The 22328-nt window shown below is 33.4% G+C and overlaps 1 protein-coding gene across 9 annotated transcripts in view; it reads right to left on the bottom strand.

Annotated features, from left to right (window-relative positions):
- Positions 1 to 22328, bottom strand: part of FUT8 (fucosyltransferase 8) — a 391770-nt gene that overhangs the window by 147303 nt on the left and 222139 nt on the right. For 8 of the 9 annotated variants that reach the window (XM_047736710.1, XM_047736711.1, XM_047736703.1 and 5 more), the window contains one exon: positions 8873 to 9302. The exons of the other annotated variant lie outside the window; for it this stretch is intronic. In XM_047736710.1, the coding sequence (XP_047592666.1) occupies positions 8873 to 9075 (203 nt within the window). In that variant the 5' untranslated portion in view covers positions 9076 to 9302. The remainder of the gene's footprint in view (positions 1 to 8872; positions 9303 to 22328) is intronic. 9 annotated transcript variants of the gene reach the window in all.

The raw sequence follows: 22328 nt of genomic DNA, 5'->3' as shown, positions 1-22328 counted from the left end.
ATAAACTATCAATGTGACAACTATAAAAACAAAACAAACGTCTTCATAGTGAAATAAAAGTCTTCCTAAAAGAAATATGAGAAATAGCCAGAAAAGTTGTTTTCTAAACAACTACTAGATTATGTACCATCTATAAATCAGGTAACACTGAAAATGATGACTATAGCCATATTTCCTGCTGTTATTATCTTCAATTAACAAGAAGTGCTTAGAGCTATTATCAGCTCCATAATACCAGGATAAAAATAAAGGCTATTACATAAAAAATGTTTAATCCAGCTCCTAAACTCAAATATTCATACATTTAAAAATATTTAATACAAATTCACTTTGTCTCTATGGCATTTATATATGGAAAATAATTAAAACACAAAACTTACATTTTTTCAAATAAGTTATTTAAGATTTTCATAAAATTATTGTGTGACACTTCTCTCAAAGAACAATCTATTCTTCCCTAGAGACCTTCCTGCGTGGTGATAATTAATAATTAAAATTCCTATATTTTAAATAAAGTTCAGGATAGGGAATTATAATTCCTATAACTAAAAGCATCCATCAACTAAAAAAATATATATATATGTAACACTTAGTCATGAGAACCAAATTATAACGAATAAAGCCAATTCTATGTTCCAATTGAAACTACTGTATTAACTATTTTGTCTGCAAAAACATACAGATCTATCAAATGTGATCACCTAACCCAATCGACTTTCTCATAGTTTTGATTCTAGGCCTATAGAGCTTAAGTAATTTTCTCAAAGTAAAGAGTTACTCTAAAGAATACATAGGTTTTTGAATTTTAATCCATTGTGCTAAACATCTGACATAAGAGAATTCTTTCTATTAGAAACAAAGGAAACAAGTATTCTGAATTCTATGAAAAGTATATAAGGCCATGTGCTTTTTAGATTACTAACTACCTACCATTAGGTAAAATAAGATTATCAACTACCATTAGTAAAAAACGACTATTTACTTATGAACTACTAATACAAAGGATATCTTCTCAATAAGCTTTCAAATCTTTTGTTAAAACTTAAAAATATTGCAAAATAGAGACTATTACTGCCATTTTACAAGTGAAAAACCTGAAGTTCAAAAAGATTATAAATCTTTTTTAGGATCATTTAGTAAGTAGTATACTTGGGATCCAAATCCAAATTTGAGAAACTCACACTCCTTTCATTTCACCAGACTGTTCCTTTCTAAACATACCCAATCTCTTACCCATAAGTCCCATTTCAGCTCAAATATAAGCTGCTTCAAGGAGGCAGACGGATGAAAACATGGAATAGTTGAACATAGACTAAAAGCATAAAACAAGAAGAAACCAAAAGTATATAAAGATTTAGAGTAAACAAAAACATAAGAATAATATCAGTAATTGGACTTTGACTTACTTTCAGAGCATGTCAATTCTCACATGCAATATACATAACAATTTAGAGATTAAGAGAAACAAGAACTAAAAATGAGTACATCCTGATTCATACAAACTTTTGGTCAACAAACTTTGTTTTAAGGGCCAGAAAAAAAACTGTTCAGGCTTTGTGACTCCACATAGCCTCTGTTGCATGTTCTCCTTGGAATTTATTTTTTCTCCAACCATTTAAAAATGTAAAACCATTCTTCATTTGGGAGCCATTAAAAACAAAAAACAAAATCCAAAACCCAAAAACCAAAGAAACAAAAGAGGGCTGGATTTGTTCTATCAGCCATAGTTTGCCATTTAAAGCCAAGCACACACCAAAAAACCCCAGAGATCCAACCATCTTCAGCAAGTGAGATATTATAAGGATTCCCAGTAAAAAGGTAGCCAAATGTAATTAACACTTGAAGAGTCTGTGATTATTCATATGAAAGCTATACTTGTTTGTGTTTAACTGTTGTTTAATTCTGATTAGTTTTATATATATATTTTGAAAATTCAATTAAAAAGTATTCACCAAAAATTCCTGATTCCAGGAATAACTTGTCATTACATGAACAAAAGGATAAACCATCTACAATGGGAACTTTCTACATTTACACTTACAAAAGTGAATGCCCATGTTTGAAAGATTACATATGTATACATATAATTATGGGAAAAACACAACACTACATAAAATAAAGGCAAGCTCAAAATAATCCCTGAGTACAGTAATGTAAAGTAAGTTTTATCACCTTACTCCTGCCATATTCAATCACTCCCAGGTGGACAGAAGGAAGAAAGCATCCCACTTAGAAATTAAGCAACACACTCCTAAATAATCTGTGGGTTAGAGAAAAAAATAACTAGAAATTTGAAAATATTTTTAAAATTTTAATTATTTCAATTACAATTAAAATAGGACATTGTCAAAACTTGTGGGACACAACTTAAAACTGCACTTAGAGAGAAATTTAAAGTTCACCAGGTGTATATTAGAAAAGAAGCAAGGTTTAAAATCAGTGATATAAAATTCATTTTGGAAAAGCTTTAAAAACCACAGCAAAACCAAAACCAAAAACCCATATACAAAAAAAGAGACTATAGAAATTAGCAAACTAAGAATAGAAATCAATAAAATAGAAACAGACACATGATTAAGAGAAAAACAAATAAAACAAAAAAGCAACCAGACTAGTTCTTTGGGAAGATAAATGAAATTGATAAACTTTCTTCAGGATAAAAGGAGAAAACACAAATAATCAGTATCAGGAATGAAAAAGGGAACATTACTACAGGTATTACAAGTATGGAGAAGAAAAACAGAAAGACATTATGAACAACTTTATACATTTGACAATTTGATAAAATGGACACATTCCTTGAAAAACACATTTTACCAAAACGGATATAAGAAAAAACAGAAAATCTGAATGGGCCAATTTCTATTAAAAAGCTCAAATCCAGAATTTAAAACCTTCCCACTTGCCACCTTTCATTCCCCAACTCAAACCCTGCACCCTCCCCAAAAGACTCTAGACCCAAATGGCTTCACTGGTAGAATTCTAACAAAGATTTAAGATAGAATGGGCACCAATTTTATACAAACCTAGACAATAGAATTGGCCCGCATAACCTTGCTCCAAAACCCAAAAGACATAAGGAGGAAAAATTATAGGCAAACATGTCTTTGTTAACATAGAAAAAAAATCCAAAACAAAACACTGACAAATTTAATCCAGCAATATATAAAAAAGCTAGTGAAAATTTCAGGGAGATAGCATCTGTTTGTCAGACTGGGAAGGCTAAGAATCTTGACTACAAATCTCACTAAGATATTCTCACATAGGGAAACAGTATTGTCCCTAAGGAAAAATTAGATACTCTTAATAGCATTAAGAAATAAGGGGTGCAGGGTTGCAAAAATAAAAGTAAAATAAAAAATAAAAATAAGGGAAGGTTACAGCCAGATGGCAGGCACTCTATACATTCCAATACATTCACTTGCTCTAGGAATATAAGTACACTCTTTACATGAGTGATGAGGAGTTACAGAGAAGAGAGGCTAGAGCAAATTTTTCAATTAACCAATAGGAACAAAGGCATCCCCCGCTTTCTAACACGAGCTTCTCAAACAGAAGTAAAATATGACCTGTTTCCTTTCTACCCATGTCAGTATTCCATGCTTCTGTTGCCTCAGTCAAATTTTTCCACCAAGAGTCACGCTTTGGTTCTAATCCATCTAGGAAAATTACTACATAACTCAGAAAAACAGATAAGCCATAAATTAATTATACATTCTTTGTGGTTTGTAAATTTACAGTTTATAGCTAGCATCTAAATTCCAGAAGACATTTGTTTGGTTTTCCTGGTTTTCTTCCGTTGTCCAAACAAACAACCTTATTAATTGGTCACAAAGTCACGTTTGAATTTTTTTAAGCTGTACTCTCAAAAATAAATGGACCTAGAACAAAAAGGATTTAAGTTAAAAGGAAGACTGACAATTAAGTACTCTTTAGATTTTTTATCCAGTTTTATCCAGTTCTGACATCTGGTCCACTTAAGGTTCACGGCTCAAGGGATTTCCAAACTAGTTTCAGTAATTTTCTGCTAAATGTCAGCCCTGACTGAGAGGCAAAGTGGCAGATTCAAATTCCAAGAAGCAAAGATTCTGTGAACTGATAGTAACTTCACATTATCAAAGGTTGGAATAAAACAAACATGAAGCATGGAAAGGCATTCCTATAAGGTGGCAGGCAGTGATTATCTCCAAGTTTTTAAAAGAAAGCCTATCACATGTTTACCTAATGTGTTGGCAATTAAAAAGTAAGGAAGAGATGTCTGGGGAACACCAAATAAGGTCTCATCACTTCATGTCTAGATTAATAGTATGTTTTCTAGTTAATTTCATTCCAGCGAGGCACATGCCCCAAATCCATCTGAAAATCTAAATCTTACTCAGCCATTTTCAGTGTGTCATTCCTCTGCTATAAACCCAACCATAGCTCCCTATTACCTACCAACAAAAATTTAAACTAAACTCTAGCTGTCAGGATCACAATGATTTGACCTAATCAATTGCTTCTGGAGATGAGAATGGTGGGTTAAATATGGCTACAAAATTCTATGCAGTTCTTCCCTTTCTTCCCTAAATACAGAGTGCCCCTTTCACATGCATACACTAACAGAATGTGGCAGAAATGGCACTGTGTGACTTTTCATACTTGGCCTCAAAAGGACTTGCAGTTTCTGTTCTTGCCCTCTTGAAACACTACTATGTAAGAAACCTGGGCTGTCCTGCTGGAGAAACCACATGGAAAGGAAATAAATGATGGTCCCAGCTAATCATCAAACATGTGAGTGAGGTCATCTGGACTGCCTTACTATCTTGTAGCAGCCACAAGAGTGACCCCAAACTAGAAAAACAATCCAGTTGAGGACAATGCAAATTAAATTATCAAGAAAATTTTTTTTTTTGTTTTAAGCCACAGAGTTTTTACTTTACCATATATGCATATATATTTAAAATTTTATAGCTAAACCCAATTTTTAAAGAGAATGCAGTAACAAGAAAACAAATTTTAATAAGAAAACTCAATTTTGGGGCATCTGGGTGGCTCAGTGGATTAAACCTCTGCCTTCGCTCAGGTCATGATCCTGGGTCCTGGGATCAGGCTCTCGGCTCAGCGGGGAGTCTGCTCCCCCCCCCCCACTCTGCCTACTTGTGATCTGTCAAATAAAGAAATAAAATCTTTAAAAAAAAAAAAAAAAGCAAATTCAATTTTTAAAAATAGGTGACAGGGCGCCTGGGTGGCTCAGCTGGTTAAGTGTCTGCCTTCAGTTCAGGTCATGATCCTGGGGTCCTGGAATCGAGCTCTGCATTGGATTTCCTGCTCTGCAGGGAGCTGCTTTCTCTTTCTCCCTCTGCCCCTCCCCTTGCTCATGCTCATGTTCTCTCTCTCACACTCTCTCTCAAATAAATAAAAAAAAAAATAATAAAATAAAATAGGTAACAAATATGTACAGACACCTCACTAAAGAATGGCAAATAAGGACATGAAAAAAAGTGTTCAACATCATTAATCATTATGGAAATGCAAACTGAAACTACAGTGAGATAAGACTATGTATCTGTTAAAACAGCTAAAATAAAAATAACTTATAATAGCAAATACTAGCAAGAGTGAGAGCAACTGGAACTCTCAAGCTTTGCTGGTGGAAATGCAAAATGATATAGGAACATTGGAAAACACTGGGGCAACTGCCACTTCTTAAAAAAATTAAACATACACTAAAATGACCTAGCAATCCCCCTCTTAGATATTTACCCAAGAGAAATAAAAACTTAAATCACACAAAAACCTACAAAGCAAATGCTGTAATGGCTTTGTTCATAATTGCCAAAAAACAGAAACAACCCTAATGTCCTTCAACTGGTCAATGTGTTTAAAAAAAAAAAAGACAACAACACTGTGATATGACCATAGTATGGAACACTACTAAGTATTAAAAAAGAATTAACAGGAAAAAGAAAAAAAACAAAAACCTACCAACCCACACAACAGCGTTAATGAATCTCAAGTACATTATAAATGAAAAAAGCCAGATTCAAAAGGCTATATGCCACATTATTCTATTTATATGACATTTTATAACAGAATAAAATACAGGACAGAAAACAAATCAGTACCAGGGACAGAAGATAAGGCTAGAATCTCAGTACAAAGGGCACAACAGAATTCTGGTGGGAGGTAAAATTCTTATATAATTTGATTGTGGTGGTAGTTACACGACTGTAAGCATCTGCCAAAATTCACAGACCTATATGCTGAAAAAAGTGAATTTTACTGTATAGCAATTATTCATCAATAATCAGAATTAAACACATACATAGAACAACCTCACAAACATTCATTGTACTTAAACATTTGTATCCCTCAGAATAATGATTATTTTTCTAAACATGTAGTATAATCAATAAAATTAGCAAATTCTAACTGGAGGACTGGTGGCTTTTAAAACTATTGTCCTAACTCTTAAACACTGTAATTTCAGCTTCTTTCCAAATTCAATCCATATGCCTCATCCCAAAGAAATGGCCTAGTTTTACAGACATATGAATTACTCCTTTTTAGTCTAGCTTACGAACACATTTTCTTCTGAGAAAAAGACTTAGCAAATTGGGTACAAAATGTTACAGTGAGAGGGAAAAATCACCAATGCCTGTAGCACCTCTACTATTCTTCCTTTTATGCTGGGGGATCTAAAATGCAATCCCTTTGGCTGAAACACAAATGGCCCTACCGGTAAAGTTGATGGAAGGGCCTGAGGAGGTTTTCTTCCCTAATGAGGGTAAAGAATTACTTGTTTATTTTCCTAAAATTATCTATCTATGTACAAAAATGGACTCAAGTCTGTTTTCAGGTTGTATTTACAGTATTTCAGCATGACATACTGTCTCAGCTCTTACAAGTTGTCTATACATTTGAATGCAGTAGTTCAGAATTTAATTTCAACACAAAAGAATACAAAGAAAGTGACTTAGGAGACCCAAAGATTATTCTACAGAAGAAACAACTATTATTAAAGGCATGCTTTCTTTGATACAATAAAAACAAGACACTTGGCAGTCAGAAATAAGTCGAATGAAGTCTCAGTATTGAAGTTGGAATGAGGAGAAAAATAATAAATTATTTATGAGCCTGAATTGTTAAAAAGCAAAATCTTTCCCAAGGAGCAAAAATCCCAGGCTGTAGAACAAGATTTTACTATAATTAAAGCATACTCCAAAAACAACTAGCACAGCAGCCACTCGTGATGATCTCCTACATGAGACTTATAGTTGATATTTCTGAATCATTGACTTCTCTCTCGTTTCTCTTCACAGAGGCAATACACCTCATCAAAGTCTGGGCTTTTGAGTCATATTGCCAGGATACAAAGTAAGCTCCACCACTTGTGAAAGTATAACCTTGGGAAAAATTAAATTCCTTAATATTCCTTTGATACCTCATCTGTAAAATCGTTTAGGAAAACAGTACCAGCATCTCATAAGGAAATTTATGAAATTCAATGAGATAATCCATGCAAAGCCCTCGGCACAGTACCTGGCATATGATAAACTCTCCATCAGTGATAGCTACTACTACCTCTAAATTATCAATCTTTGAATCTCATAACAAATCATTGAGTGAGACTCTATTTAAAGACCAACTTTCTCCATGATACTCCCAAGCTCCCACACCCAAAAGGAAATAAAATGATATATAAATTCAAGAAATTATCTGTCCACTTTCTAATCCCTGGTTACCTTATATTTTGTCACATCATACTACTACAAATGACAGGAATAATTTTTGATTCATTGTATAAAATTCTTAACACCTAGCTTTGTCTTTCATAGGACATAAAAGGGCCAAAATAATATTATGGTGAAGAAAAAAGTTGAGAGAAAGAAGTAAGTTCTAAAGAAAGAGTGCAAGGGCAGCAGTGGCAGGGAGGTGAGGGAATGAGAGAAGCAGAGAAGTCTTCTCTAAAGCCTCGAGAGTATGTAACACTGCCGACTATATTCTTCCTTCACAGAATGCTCCTCAGCTTCCACAATCAAGCACTGTCCCTCTCTCCTTTCCCATCTATTCCAAATGCCCAATGCACAACAGGATGTTTTCATTTCCACTCCTTCATTTGTTACTCAAAAAGAAACAAACTCTGTGCTCTTTTTCTCTAAACGACTTCCCTTAGGGTCAATTACCACCTCTAGAGTAATGACAACTCTTAACATCAAACCTTCAAAACTCTAGCTTGAGAAACAGCAAGCGCTAAATCGATAATTACCTTCATATATAAAGCAGAGGAATTAGAATTTAAGAATTATTTGTTCTCTGAAAATGTAAGATTTTATTTTTCGAAACAGTTGATGCCTTCTAACATATATGTCATATTTTTTAACAGATTAGAAGTAGCAACACCAACAATTCCTTAATTCCAGATCCAGCTGTTTTAGCAATGAATTTTTGTTTCTCCATTTTAGTAAGTTATAGACTAACTCAGACTCTCAAGTATTATAAACGTCTTTGTTATTGTCCATATAATAAAATTTTAATATCCACTAATTTAAATCATAAAAAAATTGTATTTAATGTATCAAAATTATCAAAATGCTGAAGATAACTATAAATGAAATATAAAAACAAATTAAATGGCATGGTTTTTCTATATTAAAATTCATATGTTAAAAAAAAAAATTCATATGTAAAATAAGATTTGACCCTCGAAAAATTCTCTATGTTAAATATACAGAGATATCATTGTTATAAGAAATATGTCACTAAAATATTTAAATTTCTGCAAAAACAGCAGTTTAAAGAAATCATTAAGTATTTTTTATTAGATGCATGAACCCCTGCAACTAAAAACAAAGTTATACGTCTCTTCCTTCAATTTTTTAGAACCTACCGGAGAGATTCAGCCATTCGCCTCAAGTCTTCATTTTGCTGTTTTAAGCGTTCAAGCTTTGCCAGAATCTTGGACAGTTCTCGGCTAGAGTGATCAGGGTGGTCATTATCTCGTACCAAGTGACCACCTATATAAAATAGCAAGGTCCCCCAGGCAAAAAGAATGAGCATAATCCAACGCCAGGAACCAGTCCATGGCCGCATTTTCAGATTTTCAGCTCACTCCCCTGGTTTCCTGGAGCTCAAAGAATTGAAAACATCATAATTCTGTTTCTAGCTAGTGCAAAAGTGGTTGCCTTCTGTTGTTTCAACACATGATGCTTCAGACAAACTCGTTGTCTCTGGCAATCCTGTAGTGAATCTTTCAAAGAGATCTTCCTGGTGCTATGAGTAGGAAGCTTTATTGTCCTGTGCTTCATGGACTCTACATGCTGTGGAAAGAGTAAGAAATGCATTTAAATTATTTAGGATATGCAAAGTAGCATATGCTGAGATTCATGGAATTAAAGGAAACATTGGTTTTGACTGGTCAATAGGCTGGCAAATAATCTAACAGCCTAATAATAAGTAAAAAAGCAAAAGCTTTTACATTTGCATATTAAATCACCCATGTATACCAGGGCTCTACCAGACAAATTAATTAGCTCTAAGCTTAGAAGTCCTCTAAGTGCCATCATCACTCTTCCTTCTTACATCATTGTGCAATAGATAATACAAGGAGATCAAAAGATTGTATCTTTGAATAAGCAATCAAAACCAAACAAATTATATACATATTTGACCCAATGTTTCCATTATCTCAAGCAGAAACATGTTCTCATTCTCATAAGATCTCAGTTCTATCTCCCTCCATCTCACTGCTCAGCTGCCATGATGCCACTACTTAACTCTGTAGGTGACAGGCAAATTGTCACTGATAAAATTCTAAAAGTGACATGTATATTAGCTAAGCAAAGGTTATGGCATCCATTAAGCAGCTGGTAACTACTCCAAATATCACAAGCAAAGGTTCATACAGATTAGGCTAGATTATCCCTTCCTTGAATTTATTAAAAAATACCAATAACTGCAACATAAGTCTATACCAGTTATATCTTAGTCACTGTGCATCTTAAGTTACACATGCACGTGTTTTCTCAGGCTTGGCTGTGGGTTTCATCTGTCACCTCAGCATCAGGCTTAGAATTCCCTTTAGAAACAAAACAATTTTTTCTGCAAAGAAAAAAATTGTAGGCAAAGATATAATTTTAACACCATTTGATAATTCCAGAACTATGTAAGAGAAGTTGTATCTCCAGGCACAGAGTTCCTTATAAAAAAGAGAAAAGATAAACAGTTTCTATATGAAAGACTAAATGTGATGAGCATTTGAGCATTAAGCATTTATTAAAGATTAGACAGAAAAGTTGGAGAAAAGGCCTCAAAAACAGAGCTGCTATTTTCCTATTTTTGAACCTCAAATCTCAGCTGTTTTTAAGTGCCCAAATATTCAAAGAAAAGCAAATCTCTTCAAACAAGTGTTCTACTTCCTTCCTATTCCTACGCTATTTTCTTCATTGTTACTGGTTTACACTAGTTAAAACACACAATGAAAAGAATTGTACTCACTGAGAATTGTTTGAAAGCCAACCAAAAAAGCAATAATCCAAAAGAAAACTTGGCATTTTGTCTGTTGTTTTAATAACTATGCTTATGCCTATTGAGAACATTCTTACTAGTGACTCCACTGCTCATTCTTGTCCCTCTCAAAATCCTTGCCCAAAACCCTGTTCCTCTAATCTCAGGTAACCTCCTCTATTCACTAAAACATAAGAATTAAGGACTATTTAACATTTCAGGGTCAAAGACCAGTCATAAGATGTCATATATGGAAAAAAAGCAGATATTCAGGGCTTCCCAGTTAAAAAAGCAAATTTAAAAAAAAAAAAAAAAAGAATACATTCTAACGGCCTAAGGGGTGGATTTAATTCAGTAACTCAACAAAAGAAGCTTAACTATTAACATTTAAGTTAATACTGTCTGTGACAACATATGTAACACTGTAAATTGCTGTTATAACATATGCCAAAAAAACTATTAAAAAGTCTAGTTAATTCTAAGCTATACCAATAAGATATTAATTTTTTTTTAAAGATTTTATTTATTTATTTGACAGACAGAGATCACAAGTAGGTAGAGAGGCAGGCAGAGAGAGAGGAAGGGAAGCAGGGTCCCTGCTGAGCAGAGAGCCCGATGCGGGACTCGATCCCAGGACCCTGAGATCATGACCTGAGCCGAAGGCAGCGGCTTAACCCACTGAGCCACCCAGGCACCCCAAGATATTAAATTTTTAAAAAAGATTTTATTTATTTATTTGAAAGAGAGCATGCACACACATGGGAGTGGAGGGTGGGAGGAGAGGGGAAAGGGAGAAAATCCCAAGCAGACTCCATGCTGAGTACAGACTCATGCAGGGCTTGATCTCAGGACCCTGAGATCATGATCTGAGCTGAAACCAAAAGCTGGATGTTCAAATGACTAAGTCACCCAGGTGCCCAAGATTTTTTTTTTTTTTAAAGATTTTATTCATTTGTCAGAGAGAGAGAGAGAGTGAGCACAGACAGACAGAATGGCAGGCAGAGGCAGAGGGAGAAGCAGGCTCCCTGCTGAGCAAGGAGCCGGATGCGGGACTCGATCCCAAGACACCGGGATCATGACCTGAGCCGAAGGCAGCTACTCAACCAACTGAGCCACCCAGGCATCCCAGGTGCCCCAAGATTTTAAATTTTTTAATCTTTGCCTTCATAGCAACAGTTAACTTAGAAAGATAACTGTGATAAACAAAAGAAAAGATAGCTTTCTAAAAAAGAATCATTTAAATAAAAAAAAAAAAGATTTATGGTGACATTTTATTAAAATTATAATACTCAAAGCCAGCAAAAATATAACTCAAACAGAAACAAAAGTCAATAGAAACATAAAGTTGTTATACAAAATACTTTAAATTCTTATAAACTACCATCAGAAATAGCCAAAATATTAAATTACTACATATTACAGGAGTTGTAAAAATACACTGAAAATTATTATAGGAGCAAACCCTTGTCATTTTCTTAATTAACAGCAGCAGCCCATTATTTGAACCATGCCTGTCAAAATGTAAACTCCATGACTTTTATCCATTTTGTTCACTGATGTATCCCAACATTTAGAGCAGTGCTTGGCACTTAGTAAGTACGAGTAACATTTTTGAATAAATAAATAAATAAGTGAATGAATGAGTGAAGGATGTCATACATGACATATGCTAATATGACATAATTCATGCATATCAGCTTCAACTGCATTTTATGCCCCACTTAAGAAAGCAAATCTGAATGTAGAAAGTAAGAGAGTACTATTACTATAAGGAAAATGGTTCAAAAATAAAGTCATCCATAAGCTTTAGGATTTACTATTGTCAACACATACCTTACAAGATACTCTCAAATAATTAAAATAAACTGGTCTAAAAGACCATAATATCAACTTATGGTACCCTTCAATCATAAGAAAATAATTTCTCTTTACTTTGTCTTATTTTCCTCATCTAAAAGATTCATTTTGCAAAGACAATGGGATGACTGAAGAAAGTATGTACAGATTTTGATATGAAAGCCACTCAATTTATCTGTGAATTTATTAGTGAAAATATTTCAAATTTATTAGTAAAAATATTTCAACATTAACTACATGAGCTAATTTCTAACTAAAATTTATACAGCAGAGTTTGTTGAGATTTCTTCTAGGAGTGGGCTGTTTTCTTTTTAAGTATTTATAAATTCATTCCTGTTTGAGATTCATATACCACCTTTCATCAGCAGAATACATATATATAGGGGCGCCTGGGTGGCTCAGTGGGTTAAAGCCTCTGCCTTCTGCTCAGGTCATGATCCCAGGGTCCCGGGATCGAGCCCCACATGGGGTTCTCTGCTTAGCGGGGAGCCTGCTTCCCCCTTCTCTCTCTCCCTGCCTCTCTCCCTACTTGTGATCTCTGTCAAATAAATAAATAAAATTAAAAAAAAAAAAAAGAATACATATATACATATACATGCATGTATATATTGCAGAATATTAAATGGATTGACATGTGTCAGGCTTCCTTCCAAATTTAATTAGTGATACCACTTTTTTTTAGGGTAGTAGGTATTTAAATGGTTTTTGTTTTTGTTTTTTGTATTTACAGAGAATCTTTGGGTTATATTTGCTTAATGTCTCTGAAATATAAAATATATGTAATTTTTCAAAGTAATTTCTTGAATCTGAAAGCTAAAGTATATAATCAGTAAAACTGAGAGCTTTAATAAAGTTACTGTGAGGCTTAAATGGTGTTAATATATAATGTACTTATAATGCTTGGCACATAAGAGGTGCTCAATAAAAGGTAATAGTATTTTAATGTTAATAAGATATGGAGATTAAAAATATAAGTATAGAATAGGCAAAGCCTGGACTAGAATCTTTGCTCTGCTACATCACAGCAAGGTAACCATACTCAAGTTCAATTTCTTTATCTGTAAAATGGATATAATACATACTACCTTTCCCATAGACTACTAGAAAAAGCTTAGATAAAACAATCTATAGGAAGCAGTTAGCATACCAGTAGCAAATTATTATTATGCTACATATATTAATGCTATTATTTTATAGACCCATTTATAACAGTTTACATAATTTATATACCACGTATTATTACAGGCAGTTCCTAAAATGGCTGCCAAGAATCCCTGTGTCCTGTACTCCTGCCTTGTGTAATCTCCTCCTCCTGAGTGTGGGCTGAACCTAATGACTCCCTTCTTAAATAGAATACAGCAAAAGTGATATGATTTCACTTCTGAGATAAGGTTATAAAAGACTGATACTTCTATCTTGCTTATTCTCTCTTGTTACTCTGAAGCTGCCATATGAAAAGGCCCATGTGGAATGGAACAGAATCTGCCAACGACCATGTGAGTAAGCTTGGAAATGGATTCTGCACCAGTCAAGTCTTGATGTGGCTGAAACTTGGCCCACATTTTTATTTCAGGCTTTTGAAAGACCATAGCCAGAAGATCTAGCTAAGCCATGCCCAGATTCTTAACCAACAAATAATAATTGTTTTAAAATCACTTAGTCTTAGGGTGATTTGTTACCTAACAATAGATAAATAGTATATGTGCCTACTTCCTACTGGGGCTGAGTGCCTGGTCTTCAGTTCATGTGTTATTCTTTCTGTCCCCAGCAAGCTATACAAAATCTAGGCACAGAGTGGGCGTTCAAGATGCCAGACAGAACTTAATCAATCACATTTTCTTATATATCCTGCTAACACATCTTACAAATACTATAAAAACTAAACTCAATTTAGAACAAATAAACAGTTCAATAAATAAAATTATAATTATTAGTTTAATGCTATATTGGAAGACTAAAGGCATTTTTATTGTTTGCCAACCAGCATTTTACTTTTAAATATGAAAGAAAAACTGGTACTAGACTTGGAGCTCACTAGAAAATTTAAATATTTAGAAAACCTGTTTTCAAGATTGGGCAATAGCCAGACAAGACTGTGATGTCTGAGATAAGGTTAACAATCAAAGGTAAATCCTATAATCACTTCAGCTTTCTGCCTAAAATTTACTGAACACCAACACAAAAGTGGAGAACCCAGGCAAAGCAAAGCTGTCTTCCCGAAGTGATGTTAGATACTAAAGTTAAGAAGTTTAAGAAGAACATCTACAAGTCAATATATTGAAGAGGAGGGAGATGCCCAGAGAAAAGGATCCAAAAATGTGTGTAGGATACTAAGCTCTGCATGCATAAGACTTCATGAGGCTCGCAAAGAAAAATTATCAAGAAAAAAATAAATACTAGGTAACTGAAAAGTGAATATGTCTCAGAATTGTATAAAGGGGAAAACCTATGAGTTCCAACCAAAAACAAATGAAAATGCCATATAGAAAACCTGGTGCGTTCAGCAGAAAGCCAAGAAATAAAACATCTTAGAAGTTAGGGTTGGTATATATATATAATGGAATATTACGTAGCCATCAAATATTGATATTTTGCCATTTGCAATGACATGGATGGAACTAGAGGGTATTATGCTAACCCAAATAAGTCAATCAGAGAAATACAATTATCATATGATCTCTCTGATATGCAGAATTTAAGAAACAAGGCAGAGGATCACAGGAGAAAAGAGGAAAAAAATGAAACAAGACAAAACCAGAGAGGGAGACAAACCTTAAGAGACTCTTAATCTTAGGAAACAAACAGAGTTGCTGGAGGGGAGGACACTGAGGGGATAGGGTGGCTGGGTGATAGACATTGGGGAAGAGGTGTGTTGTGTAAGACTGATGAATCACAGACCTGTACCCCTGAAACAAATAATAGATTATATATTAATAATTTTTAAAAAGAAAATAAAAAGTAAATAAATTTTTAAAAAAAGAAGTTAGAGTTAAGTAAGCCCTAGAGCAGGGATCAGAAACTTTTTTCTAAAGAGCAGGATAATAAATATCATAAGCTACGTGAGATACATACAGTCTTTATCACATATTTCTCACTTTTATTTTTGTTTCTTTACAGCCCTTTCAGAATGTAAAATCCATTCTTACCTCAAAAGCCATACAAAAACAGGCTATGGACCGTATTTAGCTCATAAGCCAGAGTTTAATGACTCTAGCCATAGAATTAAGAAGAGGCTAACAAAAGCTAGAACAAAACTTAAAAACAAGCTACAAAAGGATCAAGATGATCTAAAAGTAAATTAAATGCCTAGCAAAACAAAACTCAACATTCTTTCAAGAAAGACAACAAAATAAACTTCACACTCTCCAGCTACTAATCAAAAATTAGAAAGAACACTGAAAGAGATTATCTTGTGAGGCAGCCATCCAAGACATGGTAAAGGCTAAGGATGGACTAGAATACTGAGCAATCTTAGCAGTCCGGGCCTAACACTAAGAATGAGGTAACAGCATTCCACTACTCCAAGAATTTTAAGTCTCTGACTCAGTGAAGGTAACAATTGCAAAAACAACAACAACAATAACGAAACAACCCCAACTCAATCACTGACTAGAATGACTCCATCCCCATCCATACATAAATAATCAGATCATAAACAATTTCTCAAAAAGAAAAATACCCATTTCTGGGCATAAATACCATTGACCTCAGTCTTTACAGCTCTGTACTTATAATGTCTGGCATGCAATAAAAAATCATGAGACACATTAAAAAAACAAGAAATAACAAACCATTTTTAAGAGATAAAGCAAGCACACCAGAACCAGACCCATAATGAACTAGATGTTAGAACTATCAGACAGAAAATTCGGAATAATTATAACCAATATATTAAAAAGTCTAAAGTATGGACAACATACATGAACAGATGGAGGATTCAGCAGATAAAATGCCAAATTAACAAAAATAAAATATCAGAGGACCTCCAACAGGCTTATCAGAAAACTGGACAAAAGTTAAAACTAATCAACAAACATGACAAGAGGTCATTAGATATTATCCAAAATAAAACTCGAAAAGGACAAAAAAAAAAGACTGCAAAAAAAAAATAAGAAGAAATTCAAAATCTGTGGGAGTACTGATTATCAATACATATACAACAAGAGTTTCAGAAAGAGAGGAGAGAAAATGAGGCAGAAAATATATTTTCTACAATCAATGAATGATAAACCACAAATCCAAGAAATGCAGAGAACTACTAGTAGGATAAATTTAAAATGTAGGGAAAGCTGCTGAAAACAAAGATAGAAAATCTTATAGGCAGCTGGGGGAAAAATTACATACAGATAAACAGAGAATGAGAACACATCTCTTATCAGAAACAACATTAGCCAGAAGACAATGAAGCAACAGCTTTAAAAATACTGGGTAGAGGGGATGGGAGTGGGGATAGTGTCAACTTATAACCAGTGAAAATATCTTTTAAAAATAGTCATTTCCAGGAAAAAAAAATGCTGAAAAATACTCTGTGTCAGCAAAACTGCACTATTAAAAAGTTAAATGAAGTACACTGTAGTAAAGTTCTCACTGCACATTAGATTGATAAGTTAAAAATGTATATTGTAAGCCCTAGAGCTGTGCTGTCTGCTTCAATAGTTACTTGCCACATGGAACTACTTAATTAGAATTAACATTAAATATTTATTCTCAGTCACAGTAGCCACATTTCAAATGTTCAATAGCCACTTGTGCCTATGGCTACCATTATGAATGGTGCAGATATAGAACATTTCCATCATCTCATTAAGTATAACATTTCCACAGAGCAACAATTTAGAAAATAAAAATAAGTATAAAATTTAGAAAATAATAGAAAACAATTACAGAAAATAATTATAGAAAATTATAGAAAATTTATAATATTTACAAAATAAAAATAAGTATAAAAAATCCAAAAATATGATAAAAATGAAATCATAATTCAAAATACAATACAGAAAGGATATACATAAGATTTATGATATAGATCACCACTCTAGGATTTCTGAGAGGAGAGAATTTAGTATCTTGAGAAGACAGGGGAAAGTTTCATAGCTGCAGTAACGAAGGGAGCACATCTGAGAGATGGCATGAGTATTTTACCTTCTAAATAAGTTACTTCACTCAGTGTAGCGATTTATACATTACACTCTATTTATTTTAAAACATATACGTGGTTTTAATCAACATTTGTAATGGACAACATGTGGAACAAATTTACCATGTACTTTACCTAATTTTATACAGCACCATGATTTACTCACTCATTCATTCGAAAAATACTTAGTAAGTCCCTATCCTATAAAAGACTCTGTCCTAGGCACTGGAGTTGTACCAATGAATAAGACAAATGAGAATCTCTGCCCTCAAGAGGTGATATTCTAGAGGATTCTAACTGCAAAGGGAAGTAATTCCCCAGATACAACCTCAAAAAAGCCTCTTCTTGCAGCAACTAACATATTGAGTGATACAGTGAGAAACTGAATATAAACTATACCAACTGATGTCAAAAACACAACTAGTTTAATCATTCTGTGAAAAACAACAAATGCAGTACCACTTTTAACACTGTCAAATTGACTGTTCTTATATCTAACAAGAAAATGACCAAAACTACTTCCTTTAGCATCTGACTATGTGGAAATGATGCTTCCAAGAATCACATTCAAGTGGCTTCACTTTAATGCCAAGGGCAAAAGATGAGGATATAACAATATTCTACAGAACTAACTGACTACGAGTCAGAACAAAGACTTGTTCTGCTATGAACGATATTCCTAAGAGGGTGGTCTTCTAATCTCAAAAATAATTCAGCTCTCATTTAATACAAGTATGTAGATACTTATACACTGTGCAAAGGGAAATATGGCATTATACATCAAGTATTTCTGTAAAAACATCCCTTTTGATGAGAATTCCACTAGCAGAAATTTATACTAAGATGTGTTTTAACATATGAACAAAATGCATTTTACAAAGCTACTCATCACAATACTTTATGCAATAGCTCCAAAGTAGAAAAAAAACATAATTGCCCGTCAACAGAAATATGGTTTAATAAACTGTGAATTACTTTTACCCCCCAAACTGTTTTTACCATGATGTCAAAAAGGAAGAAAATGTGACTGAGAGCCAATAAGAAAATCAATCAATTTAAAACAAACCCCTAAGACAGAGGTGATGAAGGCAGACAAGGAAACTAAAACAATTACTAAAAATATATACTAAGATTTAGATTAAAAAATCAATATACTGAAAAAAAAAACAAATAAAAGCTACAACAAAAATGCAACTTCTATAAGTAAAAAAAAAAAACTGCTGAAAGTTTAAAAAATTTTCTGGAAAGGATTAAAGAAAAGATTAGATACTATAGAGGAAAAGGTCAATGGACTTGAGGACAGAGCAATAAAAAAAATCCTCATCACAAGAAAAAGAAAATTTGTAACCCATAAAGTGACAAATGGTAACTAGACTTATTGTGGCAGTCATTTCACAATATGCACAAATATCAAATCATGATGTTATATGCCTAAAACTAATAAGTTACATATCAATTATATTTATTTATTTATTTTTAGCACGTTTGGTTAGCCAACATATAGTACATCATTAGTTTTTGATGCAGCATTCAATGATTCATTAGTTGTATATACCAATTTTTAAAAATTAACCAAAGATAAAATTATCTAGGAAAAAAAATCTGAAGGCGATTTGATAAAAAAGAAAATTTTAAAATAGCCATTTTATAGCACTTATCTTTAGATATTATGGTATTTTATAGCTTTCCCCACAGCTGTATCATCATACAGTAACCATCATCATGAACTAAAAATTTGTTTAGGTGAAAAACTCAAATAAAAGTCATCCAACATCATTAGCAAGAAAGCGATTTACATCATTAGCTTCAGGGCAGGGGAAAATCTATGGGCATTTCCCCATTTTGACATTCAGCTTGAAAAAGGACTTCTCAGAACAAAACCTGACATTAAACTTAAAGTAATGTACACTGAAAATATGCTTAGTTTTATGCACATGCAGAATTTCCAAAGTATTTTAAAATACAAATAAAATCATAATTTAAAGGGGAATAATAGTCATGGAAAAAATACATACATGGTAAAAATAATTTCAGGGGGCTTCTTAGAAAAAGTACAAGCTAGTGGATAATGGAACAACATCTTTTAAAGTTGCTGAAATTTAAAAAAAAAAAAAAAAAAAGCCAAACTACACTTTGCTATCCAGTGAAAATATTTAAAAAAAAAAAAAAGCAGTTTTCTGTGAACTTAAGTTTTCACTTAACTTGGGTAAATACCTAGAAGTGGGACAGTTGTGTCCTAAGGAAAATGTATGTTTATTTAAAAAAAAAAAAAGGCGACACTATACTCCAAAGTGGCTGCTCATCCTGAGTTATCACCAGCAATGCATGAGAATTCTTGTTACTCCACAATCTCTCCAGGATTCGATATTGCAAATTTTTTAAAGCAATTAAAATATCTGTAGGTGGTATCTTGATGTAGATTCTATATGCATTAAATTTCCCTAATAACAAACTGATATTAAGCAAGTGATTATCTTTTCTTGTACTTATTTGCCATCCATATATCTTCTTTGGTGAAGTGTCTATTGTGATCTTTTGCCATTTTTATATTAGAGTATTTGTTTATTGTTGAGATTTAAGAGTCCTTTACCTATCCTAGATACAAATATTTTATCAGATAAGTTATTTTTCAAATATTTTCTCCCAATCTGTGACTTACCTTTCTTTTCATTCTCTTAATAGTGTCTTGCACATAAGAAGATTTTAAACTTTTTGATGAAATGTGATTTATTCTTTTTTTCCATAATTGCAGTTTTGGTATTATAGCTAAAATACAAATCCCAAATCCAAGGTCACATTTTTCTCCTATGTTTTCTTAAAGAAGTTTTAGTTTTAGGATTCAAAGTTAAAACTACATTTATCCAGTACTGCCACTCCTAGGTATCAACCCAAGAGAAGTGAAAGCTTATGTTCTCAATAAAACTATACTTACATGTTTATAGCAGCTTTACATATAATAGGCAAAAATGGGGGGGGAAATTGAGATGGCCTTTAACATGTGAATGAATTTAACTCTGATATGTCAAAAACAATGGAATATTGCTCAGCAGTAAAAAGGAATGAGCTAGGGGCACCTGGATGGCTCACTGGGTTAAGCCTCTGCCTTTGGCTCAGGTCATGATCCCAGGGTCCTGGGATTGAGCCCCACATCAGGCTTAGCAGGCAGCCTGTTTCCCCTCTCTCTCTCTGCTTGCCTCTCTGCCTACTTGTGATTTCTCTCCCTCTCTGTCAAATAAATAAATAAAATCGCTTAAAAAAAAAAAGGGATGAGCTATTGACCCACTGATTCATCAAAATGGATGAATCTTTAATATATTTTGCTAAGTGAAAGAAGCCAGAATCAAAAGCTGCACATCATGTGATTCATTTATTTAACATTATGAAAGATGGAAAACTAGGATGAAAAAGGGATCAGTGGGGGCACCTGGGTGGCTTGGCTTGGTGGGTTAAAGCCTCTGCCTTCAGCTCAGGTCATGATCCCAGGGTCCTGGGATGGAGCCCCACATTGGGCTCTCTGTTCAGCGGGGGGCCTGTTTCCTTCTCTCTCTCTGACTGCCTCTTTGCCTACATGTGATCTCTGTCAAATAAATAAATAAAATCTTTAAAAAAAAAAAAAAGGGATCATTGGTAGCCAAGGCTTAAAGATGCAAGGAAAGGTGGATTAGAAAGGGGCTGCAGGGGAAATTTTCACAATGATGGAACAATTCTAAATGGTACTGAAGAAGGGCACGTCATCTTTATGATATTCATCTGCAAACCCCTAACTCCATTCTAATAATGAGAAAGATACCAGACAAACCCAAACTGACTGGAATGTACTCTTCAAAACTATCAAGATCATAAAAAAAAACATAAAACAAACAAGAAACTATAAAAGATTTGAGAAGACCAAGGAGACATAATGACTATATGCAACATGATATCCTGGATTAGATCTCAGAAGAGAAAGGGACGCTATGGAAAAACGGGTGAAATCCAATATGATCTGTAGTTTAGTTAATAATATTGTACCACTGTTAATTTATTTGTTTTGACAAATTACCATGGCTGTGTAAGATGGGAAACCTGGAATAGTGTATATGGAAATCCTCCATACTTTCTTTGCAAATTTTCTGTAATTCTAAAATCATTCCAAAATAAAAAGTTGTTTTTTTTTTTTAAGATAAAGGCAAAACAAATACATTTTCAGAAAACAAAAGCTGAAAGAACTTGTTGCAGCAGATACCACCACCAAAGACATATGTAAAAGGATGCTTATCAGGCTGATTATAGATGGAAATGTGAATATAAACAATGGATTCAAACAGACATATTAAATATATGGTAAATATAAATGAAACCTCATTTTAATTTCTTCTAAAATAAATTTTAATCTTTAAAACTAAAGTAATGACAAGGTATTATGGGACATGTAACAATGTCATGAAATGTATGACAATAATAAAGGATGACAGGCAGAAAAAGGAAAGATATTAAAGTTCCTACATTATCCTTCAAGAGGTATGACAGCATTTGAAAGTTTGATGAAACAGGTAAAAAATTCAAAATGTAAACTCTACCCTTGAAATATAAAACAGTTAAGGAATAGAAATAAACACAATAAAACCAAAAACAACCCCCTAGAATAGACCTATAAAATGGAGATTTCAGCTGATCTAATCAATGGGGGAAAATAAGACACAAGTTGTCAATATTAGGAATGAAAGAGGGAGAATCACTACAGATGCTACAAAAAGATAATAAGGGAATATTGTAAACAACTTTGTGTCAACAAATACAAAGCCAAACCTGAAACTGGCAAATTTCTTAAAAGAAATAACCAAAGCTCAATCAAAAAGAAATAGAC

Source organism: Lutra lutra, chromosome 7 (genome assembly GCF_902655055.1).
Source record: "Lutra lutra chromosome 7, mLutLut1.2, whole genome shotgun sequence".
In the NCBI taxonomy this organism is placed as follows: Eukaryota; Metazoa; Chordata; class Mammalia; order Carnivora; family Mustelidae; genus Lutra; species Lutra lutra.
This window is presented reverse-complemented; position numbering and strand designations above follow the sequence as displayed.